The sequence below is a fragment of the Oryza brachyantha genome, chromosome 1 (genome assembly GCF_000231095.2).
Source record: "Oryza brachyantha chromosome 1, ObraRS2, whole genome shotgun sequence".
In the NCBI taxonomy this organism is placed as follows: domain Eukaryota; kingdom Viridiplantae; phylum Streptophyta; class Magnoliopsida; order Poales; family Poaceae; genus Oryza; species Oryza brachyantha.
The window spans coordinates 32,145,337-32,160,786 of NC_023163.2; the positions used below are offsets into that span (position 1 = coordinate 32,145,337).

Consider the following 15,450-nt stretch of genomic DNA (forward strand, 5'->3'; position numbering starts at 1 on the left):
AACATTGCATGTGTGTTATACTCTACTTAAAATACATAAAGATCATTCATTTGAAAAAAAATAAAAATACCATGCTTGAAAATTTGAGTTGTAGAGCTAGTACCTATATATAAATAACAGTTCGAGAATTCACACGTATGTTAGTGTAAGACTCTAGGCTTCAATCTAAATCTTTTAAGATGTTCTAACAGACCCACCACCAACACTAGTGAGTTTTATATTAGTATAAATTCAGATTTGTATTATAGATACACATTGATCAATCTAGAGAAAACATTGATCAATCTAGAGAAAACCATAAAATCTTATGATACGAAACGAATGGAATTTAAATAAAACCTAAAGGGTTTCACACTATGGAATTACAGTATGGCACAAAGAACTATTATATTTTATGCTATACCACGATAATGCATAGAAAAGTGAATGCCACAATATATAGATACCAACCACTTGCAGTACGAAACAAATCAACTGGGTGTCTTTCAAGAATGATGTCACTTTAAACCATACCATTGATTAGTAAACCCATAAAATATGAATGCATTCAGTTTATCATCAAACGGTGACAAGGTAAGGAATTTGGCAAGAAAGTAATCTACCAAAATTTGCGTAGGCAAACTTTACCTTACAATAATAATCTAATGGTGCCAAATTTTGGTAGGATAAAATACGGGCAACAATACTAATCACAACCAAAATAATCTTGCCCTTCCAAAATTTGGCGATGGCATCAACTTACCAACATTTGGAGTTCATTTTAGCAGCAATCTGAACAGCCCCCTAAATGTTTCCATTCACTTCCTCTGTGACCGAGAGTTCAGAAATTACGAGAAAAACAAAAATAAAAACGACAGAGAAAGGGAATATCGCTGCACAAAGACCAGATTTTATATATATGAATATAGATATCAAACAATGTCCCTTTTTTACATTTGAACAGAGGGGCTAGCTGCTGTATCTTCATGTCTCTCTCACTATATGGGACCTCCTTGTTGCTGTCTATTCGACGAATGTACGGCGGCGAGGAGAGCAGCTCCGACCCCCGACCCATCCTCCGTCACCCTCAGCGTCACGTTCCGCGCCACCTCCTCCCCCAGGATCTCCACCAGGGCCTCGTCCAGGTACTCCCTGAACACCGGGTACCCCTGGTACAGCCCGCCCTCGATCGCCACCACCGTCCTCCTCAGCTGCCCTCTCGCTCTCCCGCTCGACGCCGCACCGCTCCCATCCCTCCCCAGCTTCTTCAGTATCCCGACGATACCGGCAGCAGCTAGACGGGCAGCTCTGCGGGTGACAATGTCACAGACTTTCACGACCAGCCGTCTAGTTTTCAGAGGAGCGTCGGGTATCTGTAATGGAACAGATCACCAGATAATTAGACGGATGGCTTGGAGAGGGAGAAAATGGTACCCACCAAGAGCACGGTGTTGATGGAGTAACTATAATCTAACCTTCAGATGTTCTTGCAGTATCCTTGTGACTTCGCTCAGATCTGGTGAATCGTCCTCGCGAATTGCAGCCAGAAACGGTGTGCTGGATTGCAGAATGGGAAACAGACAACACGTGGTACAACTGTTACTAATTTTGCTTATGCAGAATACAATAGCATAAAACATTAAGTACAATCTCAGTTTCCACACCACAATATATTATGGAACGAACTTTGCACGTGCTGACATACCTTAAAATGAAAGGGCTGGAGAGACTATCAGCAGCATCACCAAAAACATCTGATTCCTGGGCCATTCTATGAAGTACCAGTCTTGCAATTTCACCAAGATACATTCCTGATATCATTTTCTCAAAGCCCTGCATCATGGCGGTTCAATGTTGTCGGTCTATAAACCACAAGACAACGGATACCAGAAGAATTGAATTTTACACAGGTTGCTACCTGATCATTGCGATTGTGTGTTTCGTCATCCAACAAGATGTCATATGGTGTCCTTGGCAGATGTGATGACCAGAAATTACCCCATTCCATGTTTACTACCTGATGAATGAAACATTGTAGGGTAAACACGTGGGCATCATAATTCTTTACTCGACATGAGCATTTCGTTTTGAAATTGAACTGACTACAGATAAAGCAGAAAATGAGATACCATGCCTCCAGAGTTCGTTAGAAGACCCTGGCACTTGATAATTGCATCAGTGCGTTCAATGTAGCAAGCGTTGGTGCCAGAACCAATTATCACAGCAGCCACTGTGTCCTCATCATAGTAATGCCCTAGAGCTAATGTCCCAACTGTATCATTCACCTAAGTACAAAGTAGCATAAAAGATTAATCATTTAAAAGGCACTACTGAACAAATGAATGAATATAATAAAAGTAAAACACAATGGCATTATGTTCCATTGGCCAACCAAAGCAGCCACCCCAAAGTAACAAACAAAATGATGGTATAGTATCAGGCCACGACACCAATACAACAACACTGCGCTACCCTATAATCATGGCATTGTCCAGTTGATCTCAGTGAAGGATTCTAGGCCTCAAGCATTAAGGACTACTCGGCATTTAAACTTAACATGCTGAAGCATCTCTGAAGCTGATCACTTGACTTTTGAGATACAATAGCTACCCAAAAAAATGCCAGCAAATGATACATGCATGATCAGTACATGTCTGTTTTTATTTTATCTACCCAGTTCTATTTCCTTATCTAGGCCAGTGCTTGCAATTCACAAGCAAATCAGAACTATGAACTAATCATTAGGGAGAAAAATAAGATGCTGCAGCTAGATAACCCTAGCAGAAGATCAGAGGTTCATCCTTCAGATTTTCATTTCAATTCCCGAAATGTCAAGCATCATCTTTTGAATCCATTTCTTATTGACAATGTATCTAAGCTCTGCAATACCACTAAACAAGAACTATAAGAGTATTTTCAAGCCAGGCAACTGTACTCAATGGTATAAGAGTAACAAAGTCATACCAAAGTTGCAAAAGACCTACCAATGCTGTGACACGCACATTTAGTCCACAATTGGCAAGAGCTTCATTTAAGCACTGAGCAACATCTCTGCCAACCTAAGATCCCAAGGTTCACAATAGCAAAATTTTAAAATCACCATGTTAAATTCAAGTTCAAGCAGAGAACAGAACAGAAATTAAAGCAAAGCAACATGTATTTCCTTCTAACAAAAATATATGTTAGCTAGGAAGTTCAGTGATGAATGGTTACCCATATGCATGTTTTTGTAATGTCAACAAATACCCGACAAACTAAAAATAGAGTTTTTATCATTCACACATTCTAAGTAATATGTATATATTCCTACAACTAGCTGTGTAGGTTATGTACGACTACATCAACATGCAAATTAGACTGAAACATATCATTTCAAGCAAGAAGAATTCTGGCATACCGTGTCTCCAATTGAAAACCCTTTTGTCCACCTAATCAATGACCCTGAAGACACTGAAATTTGCCGAACAGGGAATGAAAATGTAAAACCAAGTGCCCTTTTCCCATCTTGGTCATCTTCATCTTCAAGAAAATTCTTTAATGCCATGGCAACAAAGTTGAATAAATCCTGCAATTGACAAAGAAGCTTAAAAATGTGTACAATATGTACATTAGACAACAGAAAAAAATTGATTAAACAAGTACCTTGGTAGTGCCCTTGGTCAATTCCTCAGGGATGGGTTGCTGCTCAACCTTTTGGTTGACGATGACAGATCCCGCACCAACTTCTACTCTTAAGACTCTAAAGTTTGTTCCTCCAAGATCAATTGAATAATATATACCTTCTTCATTCCTGTTAAAGTGCATGGGGAAAAACAATTCAGTACATTAGTTCCATAAACACAAACACACATAGATAGATAGGTAAAATATGTTAGTATTATTTATAATCTCTGTTGATCACGGGACATGCAGAATGCATCAAACATGGCTTAATATGATAAAAGTCTTGTGAAGAGAGGCTAACATGGAGAAATAGGCTTCAACTATCATCTTGAGGAAAAAGGACAACTGCGCTCTTAATATAACACCTCAAGGTACAATAATTAATAAACATCATTTGTATTTGATAAAATTTTGTATTATAGTGGCCAGTTGACATTGGAAAATAGAATATGTAACTAAGCAGCCATGGCCAACAAAAAAAGAGCACCTGAAGCACAACAGAAACAAACTCCAGCATTACAATAGAAACAATGCCAAACAATAGTTTATATAGTATGTAAGAGATCAGTAGCTAATGATGGATAGAGTGACAAGACATCACAGAAGTTATAGCAACAATTGATATACCCAACTGAACCTAGTGATCTTCATGTGCACTAGCCATCACCAAAACCTGAACACGTACACTACGACAACTACAGAACCTTCATGACAACAGAATCTGCTAATGTTTTGCCTATTCACAATCCTATATACCAGTAGGCATAACACTTTAAATGGCTCATCACTGTCATAAGTTGTGAGGCACATGTGAGCTAAACTTTACCAAATATGTTAATCAAATATTGCGTGGCATATACACAACAAATAAGGTGAGTGCTAATCAGAGTAATATAAAAGGTGATCTTTCTACAGGTGTACAACATTCTTGACAAATGTGCAATTATACAATCTGTGGAACCACACACCCTCCCTCCCTCAATATACAAGGATATATACAAAATACTGGCGAGAGTACTTATAATAGAACTCTAGCATCAGAAAATAGCATTACAGCGTATATATACTTCTGAAATATGCAGCATTTGTTTGAAGTTTTAAATCGGTAAACTGGGGAAGTTTGTCTTCATTTTTTCTTGCGGATATGGATTTACTCTCGACATTAATTTAAGATACCCAATACACATTTGACAGCAAGACTGCATCTGCCACAAAGCCATGCCATCCAAAAGAAACATACTATGAATGCATTCCAGCTACAATGTTACTATAACAGTAAATGGCACAATGCTTACAAATATATACTTGCTAGGAAGCCACATGGCAATCAAGAGAAATGAACAAGAAAACAAACATGTGACACAAACAAAAATACAAAACACCAACCAAAACCAATGTGCATCCGTCTGTCATGCAGTTCTAGGTTCTAACAAGACGCCAATCTGTTGCAAGTACAACCATCCAAGAAATGGGTTGTCAACACTCTCCAAACTAAGCAAGGAAGAAAGTCATTTCATCACAAAACTTATATTTTTAAAAAAATCAGATTAGCTCACACCGCCCCAGCAGAATCACTCGTATAACTGCAGGTATGAGGATCCTCACTCGCTTGAACACACATTTTCTCCTGCGGTAAGCCACTGAATCAAAACTAGATAATCTGTTCACAAAAAAGTTGCCTCCGAAGCAATGATTCCCATCTGACAGAGATCGTCCCAGGCCACACTACCATTGTGGAATACAACCTGGCCAGTAAACCCAATGCCGGGCACATAAAAGCGTAGGCAGATTCATTTGGCACACTCTGCCCCCTTTATGGCGGTCTGAACAACAACCCGGCCATGAATGCAAGCGTCAAACCAACAGTGCTTTGCTTCAGGCGGCATAAGAGCCACATGACAAATTCTCGGCATCTGGCAGATTAATTGTCTTTGCCCCAGAGTTGCTCCGGCACAAAGGTATAGCACTGCAGTTGGCATCAGATATCAGAACTACGCAAATCCTTGCAAGAAGGGCGATTAGACCCAAGGGTGGAGACTGTAATCTTCCGCGGAGGGACCAAGCAAGAAAAGGGCGTCGTTTTTTTTTTTTTTTGCCGCTCCAGCCAGGCAACATCTATGCGACTATAAACCAATGGTATAGTATTTGCGAAAAAAATCTGAAAGAAAATCGACGAAATGTGAGCGGCATTTTACATGGAATCGAATAAAGATAGCGATTTTATTAATATATCAGAAAAGTGACGGCGCGAAATTGGTTATCATTGGATGAACACATCAGAAAAGTAGCGAAAGAAATTTGTTTATGGTTGGTTCCACACTAGACTCAACTAGTAGCACGAAGCAACAACCACAAAAGAGATAAACACCCAGACTTAGTAGCATTCAGACGATTAGTCCAAAGGATGACAAGGCCAATGCAGGGGCGGAAAGTAGCAAGAAATGCGCGTCGTGGTGCGCCAATTTATAAAACAAACCGATCAAGAGAGTGTCTTCATGTCTATGGAGCTCAAAACCACAAGCAAATCTGCGGTCGTAGCAATTCATACGGACACCGAAAAGAAAGGCGTGAAGTGTGCATCACTCCACACCATCCGGAAGGCAAGGAATCAGCAAGAGACCACATTTGCATACGGGCAAACAGATTGACATGGCAACCGACCGCGCAAAATGGCAAGATGCAAGGGTATGATCCAACTACCAAAATACTGCTGGTTAAAGGGGGGAAAAATAGAAGAAAGAATCGGCAAAAGAAACGAAAAGATGCAGGCACTACAAGTCATCAAGGCGACGAACTTGACCAAGGAAGCAGCAAGGGGAAGGGGGCCGTACCCGTCGGGGAGCGCGTCGACGAAGGTGAGCAGCATCTTCAGCTTGCTGCCGCCGTCGGACGCGAGGCCGGCGTGCATCTCGACGACCATGGCGTCGACGACCTGCCGCAGCCTCGCGGGCGGCGTGGCGCACCCCTCCTCGAACTCCCTCAGCAGCGCCACCGCCCGCCGCCACCGCGCCCTCGCCGACGCCCTGCGCGCCACGAGCGCCGCGGCGATCGCGCAGGTCACCGCCGCGCACCCCACCGCCACGCCGAGCCCCACCCTCCCCATCCCCTCCTCCTCCTCCCCCCCAGCCCCTCCCCCCTCCCCACCTCCAGAGCGCGCCCGCGGCGATCACGCCATCCCCACCCCCGCCGGTGTCGCCGCTCCCAGACCCAACGAATCCACCCGCCCACCCAGCACGCCGCCGCCCACCCGGAATGGCGAATGGGATGGAACAGACGACGCTGCTGCTGCTGCTGCTGCGGCTGCGGCGGCGGCGGCGCGGTGTGGGGGACTAGGAGAAGTAGGAGTACTAGTACCACGGGTGGGGCTGGACGGCGAAGGGGAAAGGAGAAGAAAGGAAGGGAGAGGAGGTGGAGGAGGAGAAAAAAAAAGAACAGAATAGAAATAGGGGGAGAAGGCGAGGGCGTGCTTGAGCTTTTATTGATGCAGGGGTTTCTTTTGCTTTCACCCTCTTTGTTCTGCCTATTTCTGCTTTTCTTTTCTTTCTTTCTTTTTTCTCCTCAACCCCGCCATCTGCTCTGCTGCAGCTGCTCCATTTCTTGAAAAGCTTTTTGTTTCAAATTCCTCCATCTTTTTTTTTATCCCCTCCCTAACTTTGACCTGCTTCTCCTGCTGAGGTTTAGATTTAAAATAAAGTGGACAGTTTACTTCATCATGGTTTGTTCATGACTTCATGCTTTTCCTGTCCTCATGGCACTCCTACAGTACTCATATGGAGTATATATAACTTAGGTTTATGTTTTTTTGGTCGAAGAAGATTATTTGATTCTTTTGATAGGTATTTAATGTTTTGGAGTAGTACTTAGGTTATATTCTTTTCAAGTTCAAGAAGAAATATTATTCGATTTTATGATCGCTATTTAACGGTGTAAATTATAATATAAAGTTAAAAAACTGTTTTTAGAAAGATGATTTGAAAATCTTGCGTATATAATTTTTTTATGAAAAATATATTGTTTAACAGTTTAGAATTTATTTTAGATAGATGATTTGAAAATCTTTGGTGTACACGGAGATTTGTTATATATTTTTGTTGTCTGTTTGGCTATTTTTTCTAATAAGCCACGTAAAAACACAAATTCGTTGAAAAGCTGCAAACAACCTTTGTTTGGTTTGCCTCAAAGGAAAATTGAGCATTGCGTGATGGTAAACTCCAAAAATTGAACCCAAGCCAGCCAAGACCGCTGGATACATACATGACTTTGCTTGGCTTGCGTCGCAGCAATATCACGTGACATCAAGCTAACCAGCATCGCTCCATACATGTTGTCAATGCATGGTCACCTCAAGCTTATCTCTACGCATGAGTTGATATACACAAAAAATTGTTAGAGATTTTTTTTTGGCACCTGATTAGTTGTTTTCCTATTAAGACATCACAAAAACAGTGGTCTGTTAAAAAGTAACAAATAGCCTATTTGGCTTTCGTCACACGAAAAAATGATGGATGATAAGATCCAAAAACCATCCTCGACTTGTTGTGATTAGTATGCCAACCCATATACTATACTCGAGTTAATGTAACACCACAAACAGCACACAAAGCATAGATAAGAAAATGAATAAATGTGCACAGAAGAAAACAATTTGTGTATTTTACATGGCCAGCAAACATCTTTAATTTACAGAGTACTAACTTATGTAACCATTTTAGTCCATGTATTTTCAATGGTACCCTTTTATATTTTAGAATCAAAGATTAGAACCTGGCCACCAAATATGCGGCGAAAATAACAAAGCATAAAACAACATACACGCACAAGGATAATGATAATGATGGTATATTAATTAGTAGAACCATACTAGTAGCAGTTTAGCAGAGACAATGTGCGTACAACACAGGAGGTCAGGAGGTGATGTAAGTGTCAGCAAGCCTAGTCAAATGACCAAACGGCCACCGCCATTGGTTGCCTACTCCTGCTGCCCAGCTGGGATTACAATTTTTAGTAGAAACATGAGAGATTTCAAACCCAAAAGGACGGGTCTTGCGGGTGGCACGGTCTATCAGATTACAAAACGGAGGCAAAGAAAAAAAAACGCATGTGCACGGTGGAGGATTACGCAGAAACGCCCCCGCGAAACCGCGGAATTCCGCGGGTTTTGGAGAGGCGCGGGTCTGCTGCCACTCCACTCCACATGTCACATGAAGCAGCAGCGGCGCAGCGAGCGGGGGCGGCAGGGAAGGGAAGCGGCCTGGGCTGGCGGCCGCGGTGAAAGGACGGGAGCGCCCCCGCGCGTTCGGCCGCGCGGGCGAGCGATGGGAAGGGGAGAAGCGGTGCGTGGAGGGGGTTTGACTTGTGTGTCGGGGGAGAGACCGCGCGCGAGATGGCGACGGCCGGCGGCCCTGCCCGTCTCGTTCCGCCCTTGGAGATGGCACGTATTTACGGACGTTGGCCACTGATGCAGTGATACCATCTTCACGTATTTTATGTTCTTTAGTATACATTAATGAGAGGTTAAAAAATTTTTGTCACTGTAGTGTTTAATTTTTAAAAGTTTGAATTGATTAGTTTCCTATCTAGTTGGCTCCCTAATCATTATAATAGTTAAAAATGGTATAAATCAGTATAGAAATACTTACATTGCAATATAAATCTTGAATCGTAAAAATGTTTTATATTTTCTCTGTTTCAAAATAAATTTATTTTCCTGTTTTATATACGACGTTTGGCTCTCCATCTTATTTGAATTTTAAATATATTTGTAATTAATATTTTTATTGTTATTAGATGATAAAACATAAAAAATACTTTACAAGTGACTATTTTTAAAAGTTTTATAAGACAGATGATAAAACGTTGGATACAGAAATTAAAGATACAAGTTTTTTTAACTTACTAGTATGTTAGAATGGAGAGCGAGTACTCCACTAATAGCTTTGAAGATTTATTAGCTTGAAATCGCGGCGGTGTTTGGGTCGGTCTTGGTCGTCGGCGCGACTTTGACCAGGGAGGACGGGGCGGTGATCGGAGAGTCCGGGAGTAGGGGGGGGGGGGGACCAGTTGGTGCTGCTGCCGCCTGGCCATCTCTGCGCGGTAGATGGCCGAAATGAATCCCCTGTCCGCGCCGCGCCGAGCCGGCCGCGTGCGCCCGTATCACCACCACCGCCGATGGACGAATCGATCGGCCGCGTCGTTCTGCCGGCCCCAACCCAACCCCCCTCTCCCGTCGAGCGGCATAAATTATAAATGGCCCTGTCTGTAGTGTACCCGCTGCTCGCCGTAAGTAACGTCCCCGCTCCTCCCGCCTGCCGCCCTGTACCCGTCCGTCGCCCCCGCGCGCATCCCAACCACCGTAAATTCTCTCTAAGTATCGACTGCCTAAGTTGTAAAATAAATTTATTTATCAATTTAAAGATACAATATTTTGACTTTTCGTTTTAATTAATTTTCTTTTGCAATTACTATTTTATTAATAGTAAATGATAAAATATGAACAATATTTTATGCGCGCCTAATTTTTTTAATCTCTGTATAATTTTTTTAAATAAGACAAATGGTTTAACTTTGGTCACGGAAATGGAAAAATGTGATTATTATGAAACAGAGGTAGTAGCAAGGTTTTCTCACCCACCCAACAACGGCATCAGTAATTTAGGCCTTGTTTAGTTCCCAAAATTTTATCAAAAAACATCCCATCGAATATTTGGACATCTAAATAGAGCAGTAAACATAGATGAAACGAAAAACTAATTTCATAGTTATGTGAGAAATCATGAGACAAATATTTTGAGCCTAATTAGTCCATGAAGCTACAAATGCTACAGTAACCTACATGTGCTAATGACGGATTAATTAGGCTCAAAAAAATCGTCTCGTGGTTTCTAAGCGAGCCGTGAAATTGGTTTTTTCATTCGTGTCTAAAAATCTCAATCGACATCCGATCAAACGTCTGATGTAACGTACAAACATTTTCGTTTTCCTGACTAAACACCCCCTGCTCTATATGTGTTTAGTAGCAGTAACTATTGGCATCCTAAACAACACGTGATTTGCTGTACCGATGATTCGTCATCGGGCAGCGGCAGCAGCACGTCGTGTCGCCGTACCGATGGAACAGTACCCGGCAGCTGGTCGATCGATCTCAGAGTACTTAGGAAGTATAATAAGTAAGCAGTGGTGGTAGTATGTATACGGTTACGTTATTAATTCGGGCTGGAGCTCACGCGTGATCCTGCGACGCGACCAGGAAACCACTCGCGGTAATTAGTAGTGACACCGGCGAGCGACCCATGCAATGCAAAGCAAGCACGCATGGCGGATGCGCTGCACTGCACTGCACCGCACCAACACGACCTGCATTTCGCTGCAGCCTTTAATTTGGACCTGTCCCAAACACCGATCCTACTCCTACTACACGTACGAACAATATTACTACTGCCCAAGTACTAGAAAAATGTTAACAAATTGGCCAGAAATGTTGTTGTCGACCATGCTGTAGATCGTACGCAAGATATATTTCTTTTTTTTAACCAGGAAAAGGGAGATCGAGTGTGGAGCTTTCTCATTTTTTCACTTTCACGCAGTACATGCCGCAGCAAGGTTTATACTGTACCGAAGATACGATCGAAGCATCTCTCCCTCTTTTGTTGTTTTTCTCCTTCACGTCACTTTCTCGACCACGTCGTGGTCACTTGAAGACCACAAGTACAACCGCAATCTATATGATATTTCTACACTTCTTTTATATATTATACACTACTATAACATGCTGTCACAAGAATTAAGCGAACCGTACTGCCAGTCACATGAGTGACATAGTTGCCTAAATCACGCCTCCCTGTCTTGAAACTCCATGCGTTACATATACACGAATTAATAAATTAATTAGCCAATTAATTGCTCATTACACTAACCTGAGCGTGATTATGGATAACAAAAACAATTTGCTAAAGAAACTGCACGCGTACGTACGTACGTGTGTGACAGTGTGATGGTCCTATCGATGGATCACCCAACTTTTGTCCTATCTTTTCGCTTTTTTTTCTGTTTCAAGTCAATTTTTTTTTAAAAAAATAATCTTAAATTTAGAGTTTATTTTACAATTCTTTTGTCGAAGTTTATGTTGCAGTCTTAACTTTTAGTTTATAAAAATACATATATAAAAATTTTATTTATAAATTATTTTTTTTTACGAAGATACCGTTGGTCAATCAGCCCCTTTGTCCGTTGTTCATGTGTGTGCTTGCCGCTTGTGTTGGAAGCACATGAAGGAAACATGCATGCATGATATGCGTGGTGTGCTGATGTGTGTGTGGATCGGTGTTTTTGTAAATGGAAGACATTATTATGAGGTCGTAGTTGTGTTGGTGAAGCTCCAAGACCAGTCAGGTCTTGAGGCTCAAGTGTGTGTGTGTGTGTTTCAGTCAAAAGGATGTGAGTACTCGGTGAGGGAGAATCTGTGGCGGCCGTTAAAGTTCCACGAGAATTAACTAACGAACTTTGCCTGATCTCTGCCCAAAGGGGATACTTGTGGCGGCCATATTCCTTCAAGGAATTCAGTTGAAAAGAATGGACGATATATCATGCCTGCATTTTGTTTGTTGCATAACGTGGCAACAAATGTGCATCTTTTGTATTCCCCAGTAGATCCCCATTGAACAGTGATTCATATCGGTTTCTTATCGTATGTTTGATTAATTTTGTATAGTTTGTTTCGTTAATTTTTTATGGCCCATCACCGTAGCTCAAGCTATCGGAGCCAATTTACGATGAAAATACGGCTTTTTATCAAATTAAATGTTTTTGAAAATGTTTGTATTAGATCCAACGCTAACAAATAATTCGTCCTTATTTTAATTGATGACACATTTAGTTCTTTAGCACATATTTAACCATTTATCTTATTATAAAAAATATATAGCTATTTATTTTATTATGATCAAGTTTATTTTTATATGTATTTTAATTAAAACTTACATTTTCATATAGCTGCGCAATTCTTTCGAATAAAAAAGAATGATTAAACATGTGTTAAAAAGTTAACATCGTTATTTATCAAAATACTAAAGGAGTAGTTAATGTATTGTCAATTCTAACCGTATTATATTACTATATGGAGCTAGATATGGCTCGTGGATGAGCTCCATTAGTCCATTGTCTGGCGCATGCTGCTTTGACCATGGATACGAACATAATGACGGAACAGTTCGTTGAAATAAAACATGTGGTCGGTCAAATTTACACGAGTGAAAACGCCAAGTGTCTAGTGAATGCCACCTTTTCTTTCTCAAGTCTCAACAATAAAAAAAAACCACTACAATATTTAATTTACCTGTCAAGTGGCCAGCTTGTAAACTGCAGTAACAGTATTATATTATCGAAGATAGCAAACGCAATCACGGAACATAACACACACACACAGTGGCAGCACTACTAAAATGTGGACGATTACAATGAATTTTCCGTGAGACAGCTTTCGCAGTCAGGAAAAAGACCCATGTAGCAAGCCGTGTGTGAGGCACGTTTTTTTTTTTTTTTTTCAGGAGATACCAATTTGATCCCAAGCTCAGAGATTTGGGGGGACCAGTTCCCAGATAATACCATTTGTTTAGGCTGATAGCTGAGGTAGGTGCTGGTCCAGTGGCAAAGCTGAGGTTTGGGTGAAGTAGGGAGGGCGTAGAGGGGAGAGGGAGATTTGGGAAATGGAATGAGCAAGTGGGCCCGCACATAGTAAAGTGTGTGGGACACATGGGGAGGGAGGGGGACAGCGCGGCTACAGTTCTGGACAACAAACAAAAGGCAAGGTAGTAGCCCTCTCAGGCTCCTGCGTCAACCCGGTCCATGGACCAGGGGCTTATTACTAGGCCAGGAGATACCTAGGTAGTAGCCCTCTCAGTTTAGAAGTCCTCCTTTTCTGTTTGTTTGATTGTTTACGTGCATGTTTCCAAATGCACACGACAACTGAGGGGTCATCATTTGTTTTTTTTTTGGAAAAATAAAGCAATATGTTTATAAAAAATATGAATATTTATATACGTGCTAGCATTTTAAAATAAAGTTTAAAAAATAAACTGCGATGAAAAATCTATAAATTAATTCAAATTTAGTTTGGAATCTTAAATTTGGCTCGCATAAACGAAACAATGAGGATGTGAGTTATCATGCTTGATTATCTATGTGTATATTTAGCTTAGCCAACTATAAGATATATATGTGATTGTACATTAATTTACTTTTATAAATAACCAGTTTGGATGCGCGAATGAGCTGGCTGCGGCTACATTCATCCACCTACATGGACTAGCATATTGTATCATTTTTGCTATAGCCATGACAAGATGAACCCAGGTAAAACATGCATGGCGCATAAATGCATATTGAAAACTTTGTGTCTCCGATTAAAATTTATTCACAAGAATGTTATATTTTTGATAAGTCGGTTAATGAGTGATGATTTATGAAAATCCTACGAAGGTTATCGCATTTTACCTGTTGTTGATCAATCAACATCAAAGAGTATGAATGTCATGCATTCATAGTCCAAATGATTCAAATCCTCAACTTGGTCATTGACACATGAGTCACACATACAGGCAAATTCTATATACCATTAGACTTAGATATCAGCAAATAATATTTTCTCATTCTATATTATAAGAATTTTTATCATCTAGATTTTTATACTATTAAATCTGTATATATATAAATTGATACATGTATAAATCTATATAAACATACGAAGTCTTGGTATATATGAAGATAGTACTGTTAGTACTTTGGAGAATCCTAACTGCAGTCCGAGCGGCGACGATCTCCCGGAAGAACGACGGAGAGCCGAGGTGGAGTGGAGCCCTGTCAACTGTCAAATGACAAGTGCAGCGGTGCGTGGTGGACCGGGCGTAGCGAGAGCCGCGGCGGTGGGGTTGCTGCGAACGGCGACGGGAGCTGCGTCTCGCGCCCTGCACGGCCGTACCAAAAACTCCAGCTGTCTCCCGCTCACTCCCAGCTCACCTCCTCTGCTGCTGCCCACTGCACTGCACGGCATGCGCCTTTTGATTCCATCCATTTCTCCCTCGTTTCTTTTTCTTCTCCTATTATTATTATTATTATTATTATTATTATTATTATCTCGCTCAAAAACACGCCCCCGAAATAAAAAGTCACCCCCACCCCCACCCCCACGCGCTCCTCGAGATGCCGCTTTCTCCCTCCCGTCCACGTCAGCAACCCCCGCGCGCGCCCCACTTGCCACGCCTCCACCATCAACTACCCACAAAATCATTCATTCCCACGCTAATGCTACCACCGTCTCTCCTCTCCCCTCCTCCCGCCTTTGCATATTCTGATGCTCGCTTGACCAGCCAAAGCAGCAGCAGCCCAGCATTATCTCCTTTTTTTTTTTGGGCTGTTCGGAAAATGGGTTAGGTGACCATTAGCATTTGCTCTTCCCCTAACCATATTCTGGTCATTTGGTCCCTCGCTTATTGGTTTTTTTTAGTATCCCTTCTCTGGGCCCAGCTAGGAGGTTGAAGAACAGATATGTATACCGGAAAAGTATTTATATAAAAAAGAGATATGCTACTCTGTGTATACATGTAGTATTAGAGATGTTCTCTCCAACTTATTATTAAACGTTTGGATGTGTGCTCTCAAATGCCATAGCTTACTATGGGTTCCTATATCCTCATATTGTATTATCTCCGTCTCTCAATGGCAGAACTTTCAGTGATTAAATAGATTTATCTATTAGTCAATTATATATATATATAGTTATTGGTGGAGAAATATGCACTCTTAATCTCTGATCCA

The 15,450-nt window shown here is 41.3% G+C and overlaps 1 protein-coding gene across 1 annotated transcript; it reads right to left on the reverse strand.

The window, feature by feature from the left end:
* Positions 1-747: 747 nt before the first annotated feature.
* Positions 748-7,068, reverse strand: LOC102703260 (hexokinase-3). The gene is made up of 9 exons (XM_006645248.3): positions 6,474-7,068; positions 3,622-3,769; positions 3,377-3,544; positions 2,964-3,038; positions 2,109-2,264; positions 1,898-1,996; positions 1,685-1,812; positions 1,455-1,536; positions 748-1,352 (listed from the first exon to the last, which is right to left on the reverse strand). The coding sequence occupies exons 1-9, from the start codon at positions 6,743-6,745 to the stop codon at positions 978-980; spliced, it is 1,503 nt and encodes a 500-aa protein (XP_006645311.2). The 5' UTR covers positions 6,746-7,068; the 3' UTR covers positions 748-977.
* Between the last annotated feature and the right edge of the window lie 8,382 nt (positions 7,069-15,450).